Consider the following 24,575-nt stretch of genomic DNA (forward strand, 5'->3'; position numbering starts at 1 on the left):
TGTTTTCAGAGTATAGAGATGATGGGCTTGCTTTGTTTTCAGTGTACAGGGATGATGACTACTGCTGCGCTGGGAAGGGGAAACTTAGACTGACCTAATTGGTTTCAGCGTTCTGACGTCACTTCACCTCCTGCTTTTATCCAATCTCCTTGCTTCAGGCTGACGGTTTTCGTCGTCGCCGTCCGCAGGCGCAGACGCAATTCCTGTGCGCCGAGAGAGGCGGCGTGCGTGATACCTTGTGACGTTGATCTCGTGCGGCGACAGAGTACCTGTGGAAAGTGGTGTGGGTGGTGGTGGTTATATTCGCGATTATGGGCAGCGATTTCTACCTACGTTATTATGTCGGGCACAAGGGAAAATTCGGACATGAGTTCTTGGAGTTCGAGTTCCGGCCGGACGGTGAGTCGCTGCGCGCTGAGTTCAGTTTCAGAGCCAGAGGCGTGGAGGAGGAAGGAAGGAAGAGGTTACCCCAGAGCTGTTTGTTAAAAGAGATCGCTGTCAGGATTTATAGTTTTCATTTTTGGTTCTTGTTCTTTTGGTGCCCTCTTTAAATGTTACCACGGTTGGGTTATGCACTAGTCTTGGTAGAAATTAGATATTTATCTGTAGTTTTTCCTGCTTAATTTAATTGCTTAAAGTAATTGTATTAGCCTGTTGCCCTCCCCCCCCCCCTCCACATTTTCTCTACCAATAGCTGAATCGATCTTGTAGGCAGAGGAGGGACAAGCTTTTGAAAAAGTGAAGCGAAAAGGCCTTACAGGTTTTGATCTACTTTTGTGACCTTATTATCTAGAGATAAGCAGCATTTCTGCATTCCCTTCTTCTTATTACTACCTGACTAATCCTTACCCTGGTGCTTTTCTGTTTGTTTCTCTAAACTGCTGTTTACAAATTTGTAGTGCCTTGAATATGTGCATTGCATTTTAAAATTGATTCTGATATAGGATTTTTTTTTGTACCTGAGCACTGCATTTCAAAACTGTTAAGCCTCAGTTATTTTAAGGTTTAGCATTAGTCTTGGTATAAATTAGATATTTATCTGTTTTTTGCTGCTTAATTTTATTGCTCAAAGTATTTTACACCCTGTCTTGTAGATGGGCTTGTAGAATAGCAGAGGTGCAGCGAGGTGTTGTATTGGAACATTGGCAATTGGTGTCACAGCTAGCACAGTCCTCAGCTCTTTGTTCCAAATTCACCACCTACCCCCTTCAAACAATTCTACCTCAATTACAGCCAGTTTTGAGACATCTGATTGTGTTTACTTTGCGCTGTTTGCTTTTTATCAGGTGTAGATACTGATTTGATATTAACAGAGTTTTTTTCTTTATTATGTAGTACAAATTTACATACTATATATAAATCCATGTTTACTGTTCCTTTCTTACATACATCCAAGAGCAGGACTTTTCCTTTAAGAAAACCAGCTTCCTGTAAGCTTTTCTTTTTACCCTCACTTTAATAAGGGAGCAAGTTATATTCTCTGTTTTTAGGCCTTACTACTACAAATCATTTCTACAGCGCTTCACAATTGAACATGAAGAAAAGACAGTCCCTGCTCAAAAGAGCTTACAATCTAAATCAGGACAGACAGGCCAAACAAGGGATAAGGGTAGGACATACAGATAGGACACATAGGGAAAGGGGACTATTGAAGAGAGGAAGACAAGATAAAGGTTACGAGCAGGTCAAAACCCATGAAAAGATAAGCTAAATGATTGTGTATCCCAATAGGCAAAGAGCTACATTGAACTACACTCACAGAGTAAATTTGAGCAGATTTTCAGATTTATAATAAAACTACCTGCTTCCACTACCTTACAGAACAGGTGAAGGAAAAAAATAGGGTTGGGACTTTGTTAGGCCTTCCATTTCTTTTAGTCCATAGGTATAAACAGCACCTACACAGAAGTATGGCAAAGAATCATTGTGCTCCTAAAGCTGTGGCTCTCATTACATCTTCTGCCTCTATCCATACTGAATTCTTGGCCCAAGGCAATATTCTGGTTTCATGTGATAAATGCATGCGCATTGAATCACTCATGAAAGAAGTACAAGAGCTAAGAGAGCAGGTGGCAAAACTAAGAAGCATCTGTGACAACCAGCAATTCTCCCTAGAGATGCATGTTGAAACATTGAGGATTTCCAACAAAGGGAGTGAATATCTTGTGCAGAAAGAGGATAGCTGGACACAGGTCACCAGATCCTGCAGAATCAACCCCCCCAACTCCATTTTCTGTAGAATTGGTTCACAGCCCTGGAGGCAGAAGAGATGAAAACATCTCATGAGCAGGAGGAAACAATTATCAAAAATCCCAAAGCCGCCTAATTGGTGGCCAAAGGGAAGCGAAAGATAGTGGTGTTTGGGTGTTCTCTTCTAAGGGGTATGGAGGTGGCGCCCGTCTGCCGACCAGACATGATGACCAGGGAGGTGTGTGTCTTCCTGGCGCCAAGATTCGAGATGTAGCGGAAAGATTACCTAGACTCATCAAGCTTACTGACCACTGTCCTATGCTGCTGATGAAACTGCTAAGTATACTACTGAGCATATCAAGCATAACTTCATGGTACTCAGGTGTACACAGTATTCTTATCCTTCCTATTGAAGGTAAAGGCCAAAAGAGGGAAGCTCGCACCAAATGTTTGTCTGCGTGGATGGTGTCAACGCGAGTGCTTCTGTTTCCTGGGCCACAGGATGATTTTCCTAGAGCTTACTGAGCAATGATGTCTGTCTTTCAAGGAAGAGATGACGTGTCTTCAATACCAGACTGGCTAATGTACTAAAGAGGGTTTTAAACTAAATTTGGTGGGGATGGGTGAGAAAAGCCCCAAAGTCATTAATAACCCTCAGGAAGATAAGACACCAAATACCCTTATAGAAAGTGGAAAAAAGAGTAACATCTGGAGAGCCTTATGCCAAAACCTGTAGTATGGGAAACAAATGTTTAGATCTAGAGGCCGCAATGATAGAAGTCGACTTAGATTTAGTGGTGGTCACGGAGACGAGGTTCACGAGAGAACCACTACTGGGACATAGCTATACCTGGCTATGATTACTCAGGAAGGACAGGGTAGGAAAAAAGGATGGAGGAGTTGCATTGTATGTAAGAATAATATTAAAGTGACAGAACTGCAGGACATATGGGGTAAAGAATAAGTGTTGTGGGTTAAACTGGTAAGAGGAAAAGGAAAATATGCTTACATTGGTGTAATATACAGGTCACCTTCACAGAAGAATTGGACAGAGACTGAATGAAGACATCCACAAGATAGCTAGGAAAGGGGAAGTATTACTGATAGGTAATTTTAATATGCCGGATGTCGATTTGGGGCGTCTCTGCTGTGGGGTCATCTAGAAGCAAAGGTGTCTTGGATTCTCTGCAGGAAAAATTGTTTCAGCAATAGGGGATGGATCTATTCTAGACCTGGTGCTTACAAATGAGGACAGTGTTTCTGATGTTACAGTGGGAGATCATTCTAGTGATCATCAAATGGTATGGTTCAATATTAAGACAAAGGAGGAGAGGGCTTATTTGAGATTGAAGCTACTAGACTTCAAAAGAACTAACTTTGCCGAGATGGAGGAATTTTTCAAGGAAGAGTTAGTTGGATGACAACAGCTGAAGGAAGTAGAATAGCAGTGGACTAAAGTGAAAGGAGCCATCTTAAAGGTGACAAAACTTTGTTAGAAAATTACATAAAACTAAGAGGAAAAGAAGACCGCTCTGGTTCTCGAACGTAGTAGCTGAAAGGTAAGGGAAATAAGACTAGCCTCATATGTTACAAGAGGACTCAAAGAGGAAGATGGAGAAAATACCTGAAAAAGCTAAGAGAAGCAGGAAAATGTTAGGAAGCAAAGAGGCAAATGGAAGGAAAAGATAGGTGACTCTAAATTGGGAGACAAACAATTTTCGATATATATAAGTGACAGGAGGAAGTGCCATAATAGCATTGTGAGGCTCAAAGCTGAGGGGGAGCAATATGTAGAAGCCCATAGGTATAAAAGCAGGACTGCTTAACAATTGCTCTGTTGTGTGGTTGAGTGGATGAAATGCCGGGTGTAGAATTACAGAAACAAATGCTAATGGAGATGGCTGTATGGTAGACCAGGACCGATTCTCAGAAGACTTTTGTGAGGAGCTAGGTAAACTAAAGTTGTCAAAGCGATGGGGCCTGATGGGATACATCCAAGGATATTCGAGGAACTCGGAGATGTTCTGGCAGCTCCGCTGTCAGACCTCTTCAACGCTTCCTTAAAGTCTAGAGTGGTCCCAGAGGATTGGAGAAGGGCGGACCTTGGTGAGTAATGGAAACACTTCTAAAGAGGAGGGTCGTGAGGTTTTCTCGAATCAAATGGTTGCAGGACCCGAGGCAGCATGGCTTCACTAGAAGCGGTTTGTGTCAGACAAATCTGATTGATTTCTTTGACTAATTGGATGTGGGAGGGGCGCTAGATGTGGTGTACTTGGATTTTAGCAAAGCCTTTGACACAGTTCGACACAGGTGACTGATTAATAAATTGAGTGCCCTTGGTATGGAACCTAAGAGACTGACTAGATTAAAAAACTGGTTAAATGGGAGGAGACAGAGGGTAGTGGTAATGGAGCTTGCTCCAATTAAAAGAATGTGACAGGCTGTCAATAAAAAAAATCATGGCAGTTCTCTCCTTGGTCCTAGTTTTTTCTGGTAGCTTGTGACAATGTCTATGCCTGCTTTCTGCTGGAATCTTTTTAAATATTTTAACACCTGATTATCAGGTCCCATAATGCTTTCAAGGGTTTTGTTCAGGTATTAAAAAACTTGTAAGAGATTCTGGCAGAAAAGCAGATACAGACGCTGTCATAGGCTTCCACAAAAAACAGCGGACCCCCGCTGAGGTTGGCCATAATTTTTATTAGTAAGGCTGGCTACCCAACTGTATATATCATTAGGGAAGACAGCAAAAGGGTACAGACCATGAAAGGAATAGTTTTCCCCCTTTCACTGTAACAGCTTTGCAGCACCACTCTTTGACAATTAAATGCATCTGGGCAGACTAGATGGACCGTGCAGGTCTTTTTCTGCCGTCATCTACTATTAGCTTCGTAGTTATAAATATGGTCCACGCAGTATTTCAAATAATTCATTTACAGGTGGATTTCTTTTTGTATTCAAATACTCTTACATATGCATGAGAGGATAACCTTCAAAGGTTGCCACAGATATGCAGGTCCATTAAAAGAGGTTAGACTTTTTTTCAAGGTAAAAATATCAAAATTCAGGAGCTTTCAAATTTAATTTACAAATTTCTGCTAGGGTCTCCATCCTGAAACTGGGTAACTTGGTAGCATGTATATCTTAGTGGTTACAGCAGTGGGCTAGGACACATGGAAGCCTGGATTCAAATCATTCTTCCACTGATGCCCCATGTGACGTTTGAGCATTATCTCCAGTACACTTAGATTCAAATCTGAATGGAACTTGCCTTAAGCTCAAATTTGGAAAGGTTTCCCAAGTACATCTAAAATTCAAATCAAGAGGTTTTCAATCATGTCTTCAGAAATGTTTGTGTGTGATTAGTGTTTGTTATCCATAAAATTCATATTGTAATAGATGATGTAGTTATCTGAATTTGATTTTTGAAATGTTATGGTTTTGACAGGAAAAATTGAGATACGCCAACACAGCAATTACAAGAACGATGTCATGATCCGAAAAGAGGTAACTGATTTTCTTCGTGCATTGATTACTACCATGATAAACTTGAGAGATCCCTTTGGTTTGCATTCTCTGTTCATTTCTTTATTGCACATAAAGCATTAATATACGTTTGCTACATTGAAAATAGCATGTCATGTTTTTCTGGCCTGTTTGCTTTCTTACTTGATTTCATTCTTTCAATTTGCTGTTCATGCTGATACATTTTGATTCTTTTACTAAAATGCTTTATGCACTTTAATGTGTGAATTAGTGCATGTTAACTGCTTCCGCAACGAATGTGTTAACTGGCTTTGCATTATTTAGTACACACTAATTCACATTTTTAAAAAGGGCATTTTGTGTCTGGGGGCCGTAACTAGGTAGGGCATAGGGCAGTGAATGTGCATGGACAACCACAATAGGAGGCTCTAAATGTGACCAAGCTACCGCATGTTAATGCTATTTTAAGGATATGCTGGGCATGCCCCTTCCCCGCTACTTGCGTTAATTTGCACTAGGCTGCAATAACAGCAAAATCTAGCGCACTTTTAGTTAAAGGGCCCCTTTATTTGTTAAACGTTCACCTTTGAATGGTCATTCTGATTTGTGTTTTTGTGCCTTTGCTTTCCTGCATGAGGTTCTTATGAACTCCAGCAAGCACCTCTACACCTTATTAAGAATTAAAAATCGCAGTATAAATGAGACCCAAATTATTTAACTTTTAAATATCAAACATGTTTTAATACTATAGTTTTTAGTATTTTTATTGCGTTTTATAGGTTTAAATAATATACAACCAAACAAGGCTTGAAAAGTCTATAGTGTGGAAACAAGGAAACAAAAAAAAAAAAACACCTAACAAAATGGAAATCTAAAACCATTGTATTACTGCTGTCAACATAATTTTGAGGATCCAATAAAGATTATTAGCAGAAATATCCTTCAGTTGATAAAAGAAACGGCATAGCCAATGCAAAGGTTATTCCTATGAATAATTTAAAATGCAGCACAAATTATTAAAATGGAATAGAACAGGAAAAGGTTTCCACCTGTTTTGGCAGCCAAATTGGGAAGGAAATGTAGAAAAGTGTCCCTAATTGCAACTCCAGGAGGCAAAGTAAGTTTTCTGTGTATTTATTTGTTAATCCTTATTTTAATTAAAAAAAAAATGCAATTTACAAACGTATTCAGTCCATGGGAAGCTTGCCAGGTGCCCTTGGCCTGGATTGGCCGCTGTCGTGGACAGGATGCTGGGCTCGATGGACCCTGGTCTTTTCCCAGTGTGGCATTACTTATGTCCTTTTGCCGATGTTCTAAAGCCGACGTGCACTAGAGCGATGAGCTAAAGCTCAGTGCCCCAGTTTGCCTGACGCAAGTGTAAGGGAGCAAAATTTCTTTAACACACTGTTGCACAGTAGTATGCAAATACGTTGCATGTGGATAATATGTGCAGACATGGGAGAGTTTAATGGAAGTATGTGTACGTGGGTCTGCTAAGAGCAGCTGTATTTCACACTGAAAACAAATTGTATCGGCACGTGTGCATTGCTTGGAACTCTGTTCTGCATTGTTGGCACTTGTACATGGTTATGCAGACATTCTGGAATGCCGTTCTGTACATAAACGTGCTTTACTCTTCATAGCCCTTCAGTTCCTCATCCCCTGCTGCTGCTGTTCTTTTGTTTTTAAGGTAAAGGGGTCATAGTTTTGATATACTAGCCTTTTCTTTGTTTTGTATATATATATATATATATATATATATATATATATAATTTTATTTTTTTGTTACATTTTGTACCCCGTGCTTTCCCACTCATGGCAGGCTCAATGTGACTTACATATTATATACAGGTACTTATTTGTACCTGGGGCAATGGAGGGTTAAGTGACTGCCCAGAGTCACAAGGAGCTGCCTGTGCCTGAAGTGGGAATCGAACTCAGTTCCTCAGTTTCCCAGGACCAAAGTCCACCACCCTAACCACTAGGCCACTCCTCCACTGTTGCTACTATTTGAGATTCTACATGGAATGTTCCAACATTCCATGTAGAAGTCGGCCCTTGCAGATCACCAATGTGGTCCGCGCAGGCTTCTACATGGAATGTTGCTAGTGGAATAGCAACATTCCATGTAGAATCTCCAATAGTAGCAACATTCCATGTAGAATCTCCAATAGTATCTATTTATTTTTGTTACATTTGTCCCCCGTGCTTTCCACTCATGGCAGGCTCAATGCGGCTTACATGGGGCAACGGAGGGTTAAGTGACTTGCCAGAGTCACAAGGAGCTGCTCTGTGCCTGAAGTGGGAATTGAACTCAGTTCCTCAGGACCAACGTCCACCACCCTAACCACTAGGCCACTCCCTCCACTGTTGCTACTATTGGAGATTCTACATGGAATGTTTGCTATTCCACTAGCAACATTCCATGTAGAAGTCGCCCTTGCAGATCACCCAATGTGGCCGCGCAGGCTTCTACATGGAATATTGCTAGTGTAGTGGAATAGCAACATTCCATGTAGAATCTCCAATAGTAGCAACATTCCATGTAGAATCTCCAATAGTATCTATTTATTTTTGTTACATTTGTACCCTGCGCTTTCCCACTCATGGCAGGCTCAATGCGGCTTACAGGGGGCAATGGAGGGTTAAGTGACTTGCCCAGAGTCACAAGAGCTGCCTGTACCGGGAATCAACTCAGTTCCTCAGTCCCCAGGACCAAAGTCCACCACCCTAACCACTAGGCCACTCTACTCTATACTGTGGCTATATCCTTATTTTTCTCAATGCAATAGATTGTCAATTGTCACGCTATACATAAACTCGAAGCAATTAAGATGTGGCACTTCTCAGGTCATTACACTAGATTCTTTAAGCACTCTTAAAGAAAGTACCTGACAGTATATACAAGTAATTATCTGTGGTGGGTACCTGGAGCAGTGAAGGGTTAAGTGACTTGCCCTGGGTCACAGAGACCTGTAGTGGGAGTTGAACCCAGTTCCCAGCTCACTGCACTAACCATTGGGCTGCTTGTCCACTCCTCCTCCCCCCCCCCCCCCCTCCAAAGCACTTGAACAAATTAAGCACAAGTTGCAGTTTCTTCATTCTCAACAGAAGGAAGAAGAGAAATACCCTGAATTCCCACAGGGTTTATAGAAGAATGAGCTACTTTCACTCCTCAGGTCTGGTGTTAAAGCCCTAACATTAGAAATCCACGTGCTCAGCCTTCGGGACTTTTGCACATTTCTTTGCATCTGCGTTTAATAGCTGATCCTTCATTATCATGGAGTTTAATGATGTGTGTACTGAGTTACCTTTTAGCATCGGAAGGTTGCAGTAGTACAAAAGTCTGCACTAAACTGGGCACAGTGCTTCCCAAACTTCATTGCATCTGGACTTGGTTTTCTGTGATGTGGAATACATATTAGAGGTGGTCTTTCTGTTCTCTCTGGGCCTAATCTTATATCACAATCGCAGCAGGTGTCTGTAAACACCTTAAACATAAAAACCCCACTTTTACAGTGTAGTAAATTTAAAACAAATCGGAGAAAATTTTTCTTCACCCAACGTATAATTAAACTCTGGAATTCGTTTCCGGAGAAAGTGGTGAAGGCGGTTAGCTTAGCAGAGTTTAAAAAGGGGTTGGATGGTTTCCTAAAGGACAAGTCCATACACCGCCAATAAATGGACTTGGGAAAAATCCAGAATTCCAGGAATAACGTATATAGAATGTTTGTACGTTTGGGAAGCTTGCCAGGTGCCTTGGCCTGGATTGGCCGCTGTCGTGGACAGGATGCTGGCTCGATGGACCCTTGGTCTTTTCCCAGTGTGGCATTACTTATGTACTTGCTTATTAGATGATTAGCACTGCTGCCTGCTGAAATAGGAGTTGCATTAACAGCTTGTTAAATGCAAGTTTATGATTGGTAAATTGAGCAAAGAGAGAACAAGGCCATGGCCAAATGTCTTACTTAGCAGCAGCTTGAGGATAAGCGTTGCTAGAATGAGATTTGTATCTGGGGACTTCATCCAGTGGTTATTCTGGTTTCTTAGGGTTTCCATAGAACTTTTATTTTTGAATCATTTCTTGTTCATTTTCTGATCATTTTCTTCTGAAAGTCTTGCAGTCTCAGTTTTTTTGTATGTTGTTCAATGTTGCATTTTCTAGCATATGTCCATAAAAGCGTCATGGAAGAATTGAAGCGAATAATAGATGACAGTGAAATAACGAAAGAAGACGATGCTTGTGGCCTCCCCCAGACAGAGTAGGCCGGCAGGTGAGTGGTGGATGCTTTGTATGCTAAATGGCTGTTCTAGACCTTTATTTAAAAATGTTTGTATTTTTAATTTAGCATCACAGTTCTGCTTTGTGGGCCTGCAGTCTCGACTGGTCCGGTGGGCCTGGGGATTCTTGGTCCTTTGGGGTGAGGGGGGGTGGAAGTTACTGGGATCAGCAGTGTTTGTAATTCATTCTGGCTTCTAATTTTTCTACTTTTCTCCCAGGGCTCCTTAGATATTGGTTGGGGCTACAACCCATGCGGGTGTCGAACCATGGTTGCCGGGTCCCTCCCTCCCCATACTCTCCTGGTTCCTTATTGTTTCTGGAGGTCCATTTTGTGCCTCGGCCTCTGGCCTCTGGCCTCGGCCTCTGGTCTAGGGTCCTTGAATGCTTGGGAAGTGAACCTCATCTTTTCTCTGTGTTAAAAAAAAAAAAAAAAGAGCAGTCTGTGGTTTGATATTGCTCCGCAGTCTTCCTTTGTTTTGTGCTCAGTTGGCAGCAGCCAGGTTTTTGCCTTGCTGGCAGGCAGTTTTTGGGCAGTATGTTCTGGCTCCCCTCCTCCATCCTGCAGTTCTTGACTTTGTTTCTATCTAGTTTTCAGTTGAGCTATAATTCCTTCGATGGAGGCTTTCTATTCTGAGCTCCGTTTGCCTAGGAGCCTTTTAGGCTTGTGGGGGTATTTTTCCCCTGAACCAGTATTTCTGCTGTGTTTGTCAAGTTTGGGGGTGTCTTGGGCTTTTTCTCCTGACCCAGTTTATACATTACATTACAATAAACTTCTATACCATTTGTAGCACTAAGGTTCAAAGTGGTTTACAAACTCGGGAAAACCAAGACAAATACTTTAGTGTGTAAATGGCTGTGATAGATCTATGATATGGAGTACCTCAGTGCAGTTTGGCATCATTAACTGCTTAGGAGGTGTATTTTCAAAGCACTTAGCCTTCCAAAGTTCCATAGGTTTCTATGGAACTTTGGAAGGCTAAGTGCTTTGAAAATATGCCTCTTAGTGGATGGACTAAGATATGGAAACCGTTTGAGGGAGAAACTGAATTTTCTATGCTTCTGAACTGCTCATATGGACTAGTTATTTTTCTTTTGAGACTGGTAGGGTACCTTTTATTCTCCCATTTACAGATTTCTTTTTCTCTGTTTTCCCCTTTCTTTCTTTCCCTCCCTCCCTCCTTCCCCCCCCCCTTCCTTGGGTTGTTTGCAATGTTAAAAACGTTAAAAGGCTAGAGGTTCCATTTGCTTAGTTACTTTTGAAACCAGTGTTTGCTGCTGTTGTTTACAACAATGTATGTTGTGTCAATGTTTTGCCTCGGGTAAAGAAAAAAGAAAACTGACAAAAACTCAGGAATTACAGAGAAGTAATAATTATTTGTAAAAGATTAAGCTAAAACCTAACATAAAAATCTTCGAGAAAGAGTAGTCTTAAGACATTTCCTGAAAAGAGCATAACTATACATATTGTCTAAACTTAATGATAAGCTTTTCTAATTTCTCAGTGCTTGAAAGACCAACAATTCAGAGGCTAAATCCTTTTCTCCCTTAGGTGATGATGGAGATATGAATGGAGAACAATTGTTGGATCTTCTAGACCTATTAAAAGTGTAGAATTTCACATGCGACAATATCTGGGTTTCTATTTGTTTTTGGTTTTTTTTGTTTATTTATTTGTTAGGATTTACCACCTTTTTGGAAGAATTCACTCAAGACGGTGTAGAGTAAGAATAAATCACACATAAGCAAATAGACAATTACAGCAGTAAAAATATTCAAATAACAATACAAAGTATGGCATGAGTTTGAGAGGCCTCTAGATATAAATAGGAGCACGTAGAGAATCTGTAATTGTAAAATAACTCAAATCAAAACCCTGTGACCTCTACTTATAATGTAGTGTCAAGTCATATGTTTATAGGAGGAAAAGCCTCAAACCCAAGCACATACTCCTTTTGTTGAATCCAACTATGGGGAGCACTGCCTGATCATCACTGGCTGAAAAACCTCTTCTGTCAGTGTAGCCCTCAAATGCCTTTGCTGTAGGTTTTAGAATGAATTTATATGAGGGTTACTTAGCTTGCTGCCGTTTGTCAACTGTGCAGTCTTATGTATACAGTCGTTCAGTCTTTTTAACCCCGTCCACGGCCCGAGTTTCGCCTCCTGCATCAGGGTCCGTGGGATTTACTTGACTGAGTCTGTACTGTAGTGTCTGCAAAAATGACACAACGCTTTATACTCGGATACCTCTCCCCCGTGTTCAAAAAAACCTTTTTTTCTCTGTGTTCAATAACCTTTCTTACTTCAGATGCCGTGTTCTCTGTCTTCTAATGCCAGACAAAATGGCGGTGATATTTATGCCATGGTGATGTCAGACGCGCTAGATTAGACTCCTCCTTCCTACTGGATGTTCAATCCTCAGCTGTGTATGACGTACTCACGGAACTTGGAGTGACAGCTGACTTAGAAGAACTGATTCCATTCTATTTTTGTATTCAGCCCGTTAGGTTGTAATGTGTTCAGGCGATAGATCCATCCTTGTTCCTGTTGTAGGAGAGCAAGCTTTCTATCCCCGCCATATATTTCCAATTTTAGTTGCTTTAAAATAACACACTTCAGAGAGGCAAAAGTGAACCATACTTTTGCCTCTCTGAAGTGTGTTATTTTACAGCAACTAAACCTTAACTGCTAATTTGCTTTCCTTTAGTCCCTCCAGACCGGCCTAGAACCCGCCTGTACTGTTATAGTAACATAACATAGTAACATAGTAGATGACGGCAGAAAAAGGCCTGCACGGTCCATCCAGTCTGCCCAACAAGATAAACTCACATGTGCTACTTTTTGTTATGATCTGACCTGCGTTTTTTTTTTTAACTAAAAAAAAATCTTCTTTAAGTGATGGAGCTGCCTTTATGGAGAGTATACAAGGAACCAATGAGCGTTGTACAGCTTATTTACAGCAGTGGATTCGCTGTGGCCACTCTTGCTGTTTTGAAGCAGCTGCTTCCTTTGCAGCACAACATTCCTGCACATTGTGTGGGATTTTGAAGCCATGGGAGAGAAGGGTTAAGGGAGATTTGTTGGTTCTTTCTGCTTGTTGCATTCATACTGAGTCTGGGAGAGACTGCACAGCTAACTTATAGGCTCCACCAGAATTCTGTAGTTCTCAGTCAAGACCCACCTGCTGGTAGGAGTGTATAACCCATCTGTCTAGGCTGATCTGGAGGGACTAAAGGAAAACAAATTAGCAGGTAAAGTCTTAATTTCTTCTTGCCTCAGGTACAAAATTAGGTTGTGAGCTCTCCAGGGATAGGGAAATACCTAGTGTACCTGAATGTAACTCACCTTGAGCTACTACTGAAAAAGGCTGTGAGCAAAATCCAAATAAATAAAATAAACAATTAGAAAGAAAAACCACTCAACAAACCTTGTGAAATTCCCTCCTCATCATGGGCCTCTCTCTCTCTCTCTCTCTCTCATTATATATATTAAGTGAAAACAATTGGATGATCTGCTTTTGAAATGTTAAAGTAGGTTAAATGTTTATTGCAAATTAAGATTTTTTTTTTATAGTAAAGTAGGTTTGCTAGTTTGCCCAGTTATTCACTGTCCTCAAACATTTTTTCCTTCCAGGAGCTGGAGATTGTGATCGGTGATGAACACATTTCATTCACGACATCAAAAATAGGTTCCCTCATTGACGTAAATCAGTCCAAGTAAGTTGTCTTTGTGGGATATGTTGGAGAGGAGTGCAGACTCCAGCTTTTGTCTGAGCCCTGTGGCTTGAGGGGATGCGGGCAGAGAAACTGATCAGAGAGCTACCCTGTAGGGCTGTATCTAACTATTGGCCAATGGGGGAGGGGAGCTTGTGATATATCTGTGGAAGATGAGAAGAGAACATTAAAAATTTTTTTTTTTTTTTTTTTTGTTACATTTGTACCTCGCGCTTTCCCACTCATGGCAGGCTCAATGCGGCTTACATATTGTATACAGGTACTTATTTGTACCTGGGGCAATGGAGGGTTAAGTAACTTGCCCAGAGTCACAAGGAGCTGCCTGTGCCTGAAGTGGGAATCAAACTCAGTTCCCCAGGACCAAAGTCCACCACCCTAACCACTAGGCCACTCCTACCAATGTTGCTACTATTGGAGATTCTACATGGAATGTTGCTATTCCACTAGCAACATTCCATGTAGAAGTCAGCCCTTGCAGATCACCAATGTGGTGGCCGTGCAGGCTTCTGCTTCTGTGAGTCTGACATCCTGCACATACGTGCAGGACGTCAGACTCACAGAAACAGAAGCCTGCGCAGCCTTCTACATGGAATGTTGCTAGTGGAATAGCAACATTCCGTATAGAATCTCCAATAGTAGCAACATTCCATGTAGAATCTCCAATAGTAGCAACAGTGAAGGAGTGGCCTAGTGGTTAGGACTTGGGAAAAATCCACAATTTCGGGAATAACTTGTATAAAATGTTTGTACATTTGGGAAGCTGCCAGGTGCCCTTGGTCTGGATTGGCTGCTGTCGTGGACAGGATGCTGGGCTCGATGGACCCTTGGTCTTTTCCCAGTGTGGCATTACTTATGTACTTATGTAAAGTATCTCCATTTCGAAAGTAAAGTTTCAAAAGCCAGTCTCTATCATAGTTAAACACCATGGTAACAATCAAAGCAAATGGGGGTCACTAATTCCTCTTTTGAGGACTCCAAAAACACAGTTAGATTTAAACTGTCTTCAGATAGAGGAGAGGGATGATCCACTTCACCATCCCCTTGTTTCTTCTTAAATGGAGGAAAATTAAAAACTGTAGACGTAGGAGGGCATAGATTCCTTAGGCATACAAAGAATCTCGAAAAGATACTTCTTAAATATGTATCTTGCACTGATACTCCCAGTATCTTAGGAAAATTAATAGCCAAAGGTTCCTTCTGCATAATTTTTCAAACTCTCACGTTTAAGCTCTAAATTCACTTGACCTTTGACTAAGTTAGTGGAGAGGCTCTCAGCTTGCTGAACTGAAGTTTGAGAAAGAGTTAAATGCATTTTGTTGCACAGTCAATTGTGGTTCATGAGAATCCACTTTTGGCTCTAAAGATGCTAACAGCCTGGTTAGACATCTGAGAAGGAATAGTCTGACCCAGCTTTATCTGGATAGCAATGCTTAGAAAAAGTTGAACACTACCATTGTCCGGATTACTTCCAATGTGTATAGTGCCATTCTCCGGATTAAGCTCCCATCTTTTTATTGCCATTCTCCGGATTACTTCCAGCGGCTTTAGGGGCACTATCCAGATAAGCTCTCGTGTGTAGTGCTACTCTGAATTACTTTCATTATGTTTAAGGGCATTCTCCGGATTGAGTTCAGGCGTGTTTAGTGCCACTTTCCAGATTGAGTTCTGGCGTGTTTAGTGTAAGTCTCCGGATAGTGCTACTGAATTCAGCACATCAGTATTCCAGTGAATTGGTGAAAGAAAAATTATAGGAGAGACATTCATTCTCTCTCTCTATATATATATATTTGTCGTTTGTTAGGTGCAAGACACTGGACGGAGCAAATGAGAGAATTGATCCAGATATTGTAAAATATTGCATTAAGTTATAATTTTTATTGCAATAAGTGCACATGAGGGTTTTGGCTCACAAAAGAAATAAAATAAAAATTAGTGGAGAAGTTCTATGATGGAGAAACTTGTCCACCCTTAGAGGCGTAAATCACTTTGGTGTAGTCTCGCTTGGGTGAGTTCACACTCTGAGATCTCTCCACCACCACATAAAACATTTTGTTTACATAGTACATTTGATTTATCTGGATCATTCTTTTTCTCATTTTTGTTCCTTCCTTACTATACTCTGGTTCTTTACTGACTGAATATCCACTGACATCTATATCTAAGCCATTTACTCGGGTAAGGGCTACCACAGCAAATCCAATACGTTAGCATTTAATTCATAAAGGATACTTATGATAAAATGAGGAGAAATGTGTGTTCTTTTTTTGTTTTGTTTTTTAACCATAAAGGAGCAGCTGCAAAGGTCAAAAATTTACATCAGGCATAGATGATAGTCAATAGTGTATTATCCTAGAAGCTCAGACCAGATAGATTCCAGTTATTAAAAAAGGAGGAAGGCCAAATGACAGTTGGCATGGCTAAAAAGTGAGGTGAAGGAAGCTATTAGAGCTAAAAGAAAACCCTTCAGCAAATGGAAGAAGGATACAACTGAAAATAATGGGAAACAGCATAAAGAATGGCAAGTCAAATGCAAAGTGCTGATAATGTGAGCAAGTGCAAAGTGATGCATGTGGGAAAGAGGAAACCAAACTATAGCTATTTGATGCAGAGGAATTGCTGCCCAGAAGAAAAATCTAGGTGTGTATGTTGAAACACTCTACTCAATGTGCAGAGGCAGCTAAGAAAGCAAATAGAATGTTAGGAAAGGAATGGAAAACAAAAATGAGAATGTTATAATGCCTTTGTATTGCACCATGGTGCAACCTCTCCTTAAGTAAGGACAGGCTGTTCAGCTGATAAGTGCGCCAGCAACCCCTTGAGAAAGCCGTGTTGTGCGAAACAGGCACCTGTCGGGGAGAGGTTCCGCACTGCAAGATTTAAGCTAAGTTCTGCTCTTCTATACAGCTTGTTCAAGATGGTCAGATTGTTCGAACACTAAAGCTCATGACGTCTATGTTGTAATAAGAATAGTCACACCTCTGGTGGTTGTCAAACAGATGTAAAAATAATTGAACAAACAAGAGAAAGATTAGAATATTACCACTATAGAGGAGGGAGGTAGGGTAAGTTGATGATTACAACTATCACGAAACAGGGGTATGTACAATTTACCCTGTGTGATCTTATGAGACTTCCCTACTAAGATAAGTAGTATCTACAAAACGTCCACGTACTTGTTCTACCTGTTCGAGTAAGGTATATAAACCTAAGTAGTAGAACATTGCCACTGACAGTTGACAGTATTTCTAGAATAAGCAGCATAAAATCTGTTTTACTGTTCTGGGATCTTGCTAGGTACTTGTGACCTGGATTGACCACTCTTGGAAACAGGATACTGGGCTTGATGGACCTTTGATCTGGCCTAGTATGCAGTGCTTAAGTTCTTATGTTCATTAGCCAGATAAATGACTGAATATTGGGCCCTCTTTTTATTTTTATTTTTATTTATTTTATTGTTTTTAAAACCTTTCTCATTTTACATATTTTAGTAGTATCATTAAAATATACATTCACTTATTGGTAGCGTTGTGGAGGTCTTCCCTCCCTCGCAACATTGAAATATAGACGCAGAGTGTTTTAAAATTAGCTTTGATTTCTGAGCCAGCTGTGTTGTGTGCTGATTTTGAATTTTTTTGTGTTTTCTAGGGATCCCGAAGGCTTGCGAGTTTTTTATTACCTGGTGCAGGATCTCAAGTGTCTCGTCTTCAGTCTGATTGGTTTACACTTCAAAATAAAACCAATCTAAAACTGTTTGTTTTTTTGTGTTTACTTTTATGTTGGGCTTGGGGGAGGGGGTAGTTTTCTTTCTTGTTTATACAGGATCAAGGTCTTTGTGAATGCTTGAACTTTATTTTTTACAAATCAAAATGAATTACTTTAATAAAATGTTGTTGAAACCATATTTACTCTATTTTAATGCTCTTAATAATTATTTCAAAAACAACCTTTGAAAACTATGAAAAGTACATCATAGACAGAAAATGGTAAACTAGTAATATAACATAGTAAATGACGGCAGATAAAGACCTGTATGGTCCATCCAGTCTGCCCAACAAGATAAACTCATTTTACATGGTATGTGATACTTTATACCCGAGTTTGAATTGTTCTGACCATTTTCAAGGCACAGACCGTAGAAGTCTGCCCAGCACTATTCTTGTACTAAAGGTTCTGAAGCTAATGTCGAAGCCCCTTAAAATTTACACTCAAGCCCCTCCATATCTATTTAGTCATGATTGTATAACTATCAAACAATTTTAGGAGGCACCAGCATAGGAACAGAAGCTGAGCACCTACTGTAAAATAAGAAGTTGAAAAGTGCTTGCTGTAAGCATTGGGCAGAGTGCGTTTCACAGTGTGGAATACGAGTAGGAGTCCCTGTGTCCCACTGGCAAAAATCAGGCCTAAGCTGCGGCAGTGGCTCAAGTTGGAGCCTCCCTCCCACTGGACCTCCTTTCCTAGGGGCTCTCTGATCCCTGGTGGTCTAATAATCCCCCTCCCTGCTGCTAAAGCCCTATTTTTTACATAATGTTGGCATTGGGATTTTAGGGGTACTTGGTTGCCGAGCCTTCTTTTCCAAATTTTCAGATCGCCAGTGGCTGGTGTGTTTCTCCTGAATCAGCACATTTTGCAATGAGACCAGTTGAGAAGTGGTTGGGTCCAGCTTTTTGGACCAGTAAAGGAAGAAGTGCATTTAATATGTGCTCTTGCTGCCTCCCACTAAAATTTCTCCACATTAAATTTCTTCTATTTGGATGCCAGACTCATCAGGCCCTGCTGCAATGCCTTACAATCTATTTTGTGTAATCTGCAGTTTTGGTCATCTCAGTCATTACTCCTTTTCCAGATCATTTTATCAGTTCATATCTCTAGGGGTCTCCGCTATTCACTTTTCCATCTATTTTCTATCTTTTAACCAATTTCCAGTCCACCAAAGGGCATTGCCTTTTACCCCAGCAGTTTTTAATTTCCGCAGGAGTGTCTCATGAGGTGGTACTTCAAATTATTTCTAAAAATCTAAATACACTGTATCAACTGCCTCACCTTATCTATAGACTGGTGAGGCACGACTTCCCTTTACAAAAGCCGTGTTGCTTCTATCCTGTTAAGCCGTGTTTATTCATGCAGGCTAGTAACTGTCTTCAGAAATGTGCTAACCGTTTGAGAGCGTACTTATCACCCGGAATAGAAGTTTCTCAAACAGAGGGCCTTGTGTACAAAACATTTCTCATTATTATATTCACCCCAAAAATATATAGGTACTAGGAAAAAAGGCCCGTTTTTGAACGCAATGAAACGGGCGCTAGCAAGGTTCTGTAATGGCAATTTTGTTTTTAAGGGAACTGTTAGGAGAGAGTATGTGTGTGAGAGAGAGAGCGTGTGAGTTTGTGATTGAGACAGAGCCAGCGTGTGTGTCTGAGTGAGTGTAGTGTGTCCTGTCCCCTGGCGTCCCCTCCTGTCCACATCGAGCAATCTGTTCTGTCCCCCTGGTCTCCCCTCCTCTCCATATGTCTCTGTATGTTTCCTTTCACCCATATAGAGTGTCCCCCTCTCTGCCCTCTGAGTTGTAGGCCCTCCTCGCTGTCCCCTGTGAGTTGTAGGCATCCCCTCCCTTTGTCTACCTCTGTGGCCTTTGATTTCCAGGGCCCCTCCCTCCCTCTCCCTTTGATTTCCAGGCCCCCTCCCTCCGTCCCTCTGAAAACAGCACCCCTCCCCCCTCAGGTCGCTGGTCGTTCACTCCCCCCCCACCCCAAGGTCACCACTCACCACAGTGCCTCAATGTTTGCAGAACCCCGGCAACTGGAACCCCTCCCACCCGCACAAACACAGGGTCAGCATGCCGTCGCTCACTTGCCCCCCCCCCCCCCCGGAGGCCGCCACTCACCCCCCCAAGGTCGACGGAGGCAGCGCTTTAAAGTAATGCCAGCTGAGAGGAAGAGAAGCACAGTACAGCAGCCTTGTGTTCAGCTTTCCCCTTCTCTGTCTGCGAAACAGGAAATGAGGGCGGGACGCAGAGAGAGATGGGGAAAGCTGAACGCGAGGCTGCTGTACTGTGCTTCTCTTCCTGTCAGCGGGCATTACTTTAAAGCGCTGCCTCCGTCGACCTCGGGGAGTGAGTGGCGGCCTCCGGGTCGGGGGTGCGAGTGCGCGTTGACCCTGTGTTTGGGTGGATGGGAGGGGTTGCAGTTGCCAGGGTTCTGTGAACTCTGAGGGAGTGTGGTGAGCGACGATCTTGGTCCGCCTCCGCGCCTTGTCCGTTTCACCCTCTGACGTTGAGGCTGTCTGCCTGCCTGCCTCCCTCCATCCCACGTTGTTCCTGGTCCACCTCAGTGCCTGTGCCTTGTCTGTTTCGCCCCTCGAGTGTCATTGCTCCGCCATCGACGTCATCACGTTGTGACGTGAGGGCGGGGCAGACACTCATGGGCACACCGGATATCTAGACCGCCTCAAACTTCCAGCTGGAGGCTTCATTAGAATGTTGGAGGTGCCTTTTATATAAAGAGAGATTTTATTTAGTTCCATTTTGCTACATGCTTCTTTATCAGTGAGATGCCTGAAGCGATTCCATTCCAACTATTACAATTAAAATAAAACTCCCAAAATTAGAATTCACAGTAGTCAAAAGATATAACCAATACATCTTGGAGGAAAGATGGCTGATGGGAGATATGATAGAGGACTATAAAATAATGAGTGAAGTGGAATGGGTGGACGCGAATTAATTGTTTACTGTTTCCAAAAAGTACTAGGACTAGGGGGCACGCAATGAAGCTACAAAGTAGTAAACTTAAAGTAGATCAGATCAAAATATTTCTTCACTTAATGTGTAATTAAACTCTGGAATTCATTGCCAGAGAATGTAGTAAAAGCAGTTAGCGGGGTTTAAAAAAGGTTCGGATGGCTTCCTAAAGGAAAAGTCCATATACCATATTAAAATGGACTTAGGGATAATCCATTGCTTAGTCTTTAGTTTTTAAATGTTACTGATTTTTTTAATGGCTTTTTATTAACTTTTTTAAATGAAATATTACTTATATATTTTTATCATTGTGTTATTATGTATTGTTGTGTCTGAGTATTTTTCCTAGACGCCGGAGGCAGGCTCCTATGCACCAAAACACAGCCGCTGTGTCGAGTCTTTTGACGTATTTTCAATAAAATATCAAGTATGAGAATCATTGCGTCTCCCTTGTGTGTTTTGGAAAGAGTTTACCCACCCTACTCTTTAGCCTGTGCGTATTACGGTTGTAGGGATAGAGTGTTCCTCCACATTTTGTGGCTGATCTTTCCATAGTATGCTACTTACCATTACCGCCCAGGCCTCACGGTAGCCAGGCGGTAGTTCAAAATTGACGTGCATAGGATGCACGTAGGCGCCTATGCGGCTTAGTAAAAGGGCCCCATGATTTCCTACTGGATTACATTCATACATGTGACCTGACAAAATGGAGAAGCTTCTTCACACACACTGGACTAACAGAACTATTTCAAAACAAGAAACCTGAGAAAGGGAAGCTGCTGGTTTCATCATTGCCTGTATCACAGAATGCCTCATGTGCTGGTTAGTTACCAAGGCAGTGCTGGAACTGGAACATTTCTTCACTTTGTCAACGAGAAGACCAATGGATAAAAAAGCAGAAGTATTATCTGGAGAATACGTCGTATTTTAAGTCAGATAATACTTCTGCATATAGATACTACATTTAAAGCACTGTCCTAACCTGAAATGATAAAGACGGATATTAAAGACACTGAGATGTGGACCTTTTGATTTACTAAGGGTTTTCTCCCATTCTCTGGCGGGAGACTTTGAAATATTAAATTGGTCATATATTAGAATGAGGATTACTGTATAGAACCCTTGTAAACTATCCTACCAAACACTGTCGTATTGCTGTTAATGATTGTACATGAGTATGTGACAAAATGTTTTGAGGACATATGTGTGTGTCTCTTTTTTAAGCTGATTACAAAACAAACTGATATTCAACTTCCCAGACGGGCAGAAGCTAAAAGGAAATAAGGGGAGTATGAATTGGAACTACAGATTTCCTGGCTAGATGCTTATGTCTTTAGACTATTTTTCATTAAGGTAATTAAAGACACAATGCTGAAAGGTCACCCCACACAATTTTACAACCCAAAGGATATGTGAATTGTGTGCCTAAATTTGTATTGGCACAAATACTTGCGGGGAGGGTGCAGAGGAGCTGAATTCCATTATGGCTAATATATTTAATGTCTCCCCCTGCTCCCCTCACTGCAAAATATTTTATATAACCCAAGGGTATTTTGCCGTCTGAAATCCCTCCACCTCCCGCTCTGGAATTTTGTTCACAACATCCAGCAGTCATTCTGGTGTAAATCCTATAATTCGTTTGTCCCCCATGTCTAACATTTTCTCTAAGTTTAAATCTTAGAGTAAACTATAGCACCTCTCAGATTTTACAATCTGTGCTATAGTTTACACTAAGATATTTATTTCCTCATTTCCATCTTCCAAATTTCTATATAGCAGATGCCCAAAATATGTAATACTTGGTAACAATAATGGAACATTAATGGAATATTCACACAGCAGGCAGCCAACAGATTTATTTTTTGTGCTGCTTTGTATTTTGGCAGTGTATTGTTGGCCTGCATAATATAATCACACTTGCAAATATATTTCTGCCATAGCTGTAATTAACAAAAGCACATGATTTCCTACTGGATCACATTCATACATGTGACCAGACAAAACAGAGAAGATAGTATTGTTTGAGAAACTTAACTCAGACTGCACTATTTCAAAAGAAGAAACCCGAGAAAGGGAAGCTTCTGGACTAAATGGATTTGAAACATTGCGTCTACAAATTGTTCACACATAATACAAATTTCCTTAGCATCCCTCCGGACCGGCCCAGGATTGGACTGATGGGTTGGGCACGCCTTCCAGCAGGTGGAGGCCGGTCCGGAGGGACTAAAGGAAAGCAAATTAGCAGGTAAGGTCTAATTTCTCCTTCAATAACATTTGTTGAGGGAAAAATAAGGCCACCTTTTCTGTTTTATCAGCAATACAACAATTTTTTCTGAAAACATGGATAGGTCTTGGGATATAAGTGTAATCATGGTTTGGCATTACACTTTCATCAGGATCAATGAGATTGTGTCTAGTGATAGAATTGTTAAGATTAGATACGACTGCACTCAAGTGAGCTACTTTCTTCTGTAACTGACATTTGGCTTGTAACAGTAATTTAGTTTTCTTACGTGATGATGAAGTTGACTTTATGCATGTTCAAGTTTCCGTTTTAGAGCTTGCTTTCATGGTGTTTCTGGATTATTTAATAGACCTGTCTCTCTAGTGGCAGGTTCAGGAAATGGCAAGTGTATTTTGTGATCAGAATTTGGTATGGCTGGGACTTTGAAGGTTTTAGGGTCTTTTTGACAAGATGACGATGAGATGGAAAAGCATCAAATATGTTCAGCACAGCATCTTCTCGCAAACGAACAACTGACAAGCTGGTTCTGTCAATGTCCTTTTCCGTGAAGTACTTAGAGCACAAAACTGTATCTTTTGAGGGAACAACATTTTTACGACGAACTGCAGTAATCCAACGCTGTCGAACGGAATCTGATTGAAACCTAAGCAAAGAACATGTGACAATTACCAAATTGTGAACTATTATTGTATGAATGGGTTAGCCTAATATCCATCAGAGGCAGACATAGTCATATAATTAACATTATTATTGTGCTTGGATTTGGGTAAATGCTGTTATCAAATGCATATTTATCTAATGCAGATTCATTCTGCATATTCTAAAAAAAAAAAAAACTCGCTGGTTTTAGGGTACTTGAGGGCCCGGTTGAGATCTGTTGACCTCTTGAGGTCCCACACAATCCTGTTATAAGTCAGTGATAACTTTGCATCTTTCTCTTTGCTGGCTGAGCTGAGAAACCATCCTATATAATAAAACGCACCTCCAACGTTCTGAAGCTGGCAGCGTGGACAAAAACCTTGAAGCATTCGTGCTCCTGTATCCATCTCCTGACATGATGACGTGTCGCACCTACGGCTGCGTCACCAACGACTGTGTCCAATCACAGCACAGCAGCGTGAGTCAACGTCACCTACAACGTATTTAAAAAAAAAACAAAACGCCAACGGCGCAAAAAAAACAAGAAGAAAGAAAAAGGCATCAGCACTTTCGGAGAGAACAGGTTAATGCCAACACCCACACAACAACCCCCACCCTCCCCAAACCACTTCCCCGCAACCACGGAATAAAATCCAACGGCCTCCAAAAGTGAACACAAGACCACATAAACCAGCCACAGCCTCCCTCACACACCCTCCTCTCCAAAACGCACCCGCATAACTCCCTCTCTACTACAAACACCGCCCTCCAAATCCTCCCTCCCTCTCTTCTATGACGTCTGAACACTGCACTCCACCTCCTCCACGAATGACTACCTCCCGAGTCCCCATTAAGAAAACAGATGATCTCCACCCGCCCGTCTACAGACCCCTACCCTTTAACACATCAGTTCAAAAGTCCCGCTACAACTACAAGATCCAGGTGCCGTCACACCGAAGCCGGCAAGAACAAAAAAAAAAAAAAAAAGTCAGGCTCTGCCCTTCTCACACCCCCCTTCCCCCCACCCACGGGATAAAATCTGACGCACATCCAAAATTACATACAGCCACCCATTAACACATCAGTTCAGAAGTCATCCTACCCCATTAAGAAAACACATTATCACCACCCTCCCGTCAGCAAACGCCTGTGCGCCTACAGACCCCCACCCTTTGAAACATCAGTTCAAAAGTTGTCCTACATCTTCAAGATCACGGCACCTTCCCAATGAAGCCGTAAAGAAGAAAAAAAAAAACAATGCAG

The 24,575-nt window shown here is 41.5% G+C and overlaps 1 protein-coding gene and 1 long non-coding RNA gene across 2 annotated transcripts; one reads left to right on the plus strand and one right to left on the minus strand.

Moving 5' to 3' along the window:
* The first annotated feature begins 230 nt into the window (after positions 1-230).
* On the plus strand, positions 231-17,590 carry LOC115459497 (protein mago nashi homolog 2-like). Its single transcript, XM_030189303.1, is given in 7 exon segments — positions 231-399; positions 5,639-5,697; position 7,556; positions 9,842-9,913; positions 9,916-9,950; positions 13,589-13,671; positions 17,335-17,590. Coding segments are annotated over 7 exon segments (438 nt in total). The 5' UTR covers positions 231-311; the 3' UTR covers positions 17,435-17,590.
* Positions 17,516-19,021, minus strand: LOC115459498. Its single transcript, XR_003940285.1, has 3 exons — positions 17,934-19,021; positions 17,634-17,677; positions 17,516-17,594 (listed from the first exon to the last, which is right to left on the minus strand). It is a non-coding gene; the product is annotated as an uncharacterized LOC115459498 (long non-coding RNA).
* Between the last annotated feature and the right edge of the window lie 5,554 nt (positions 19,022-24,575).

Source organism: Microcaecilia unicolor, unplaced genomic scaffold (genome assembly GCF_901765095.1).
Source record: "Microcaecilia unicolor unplaced genomic scaffold, aMicUni1.1, whole genome shotgun sequence".
NCBI lineage: Eukaryota > Metazoa > Chordata > Amphibia > Gymnophiona > Siphonopidae > Microcaecilia > Microcaecilia unicolor.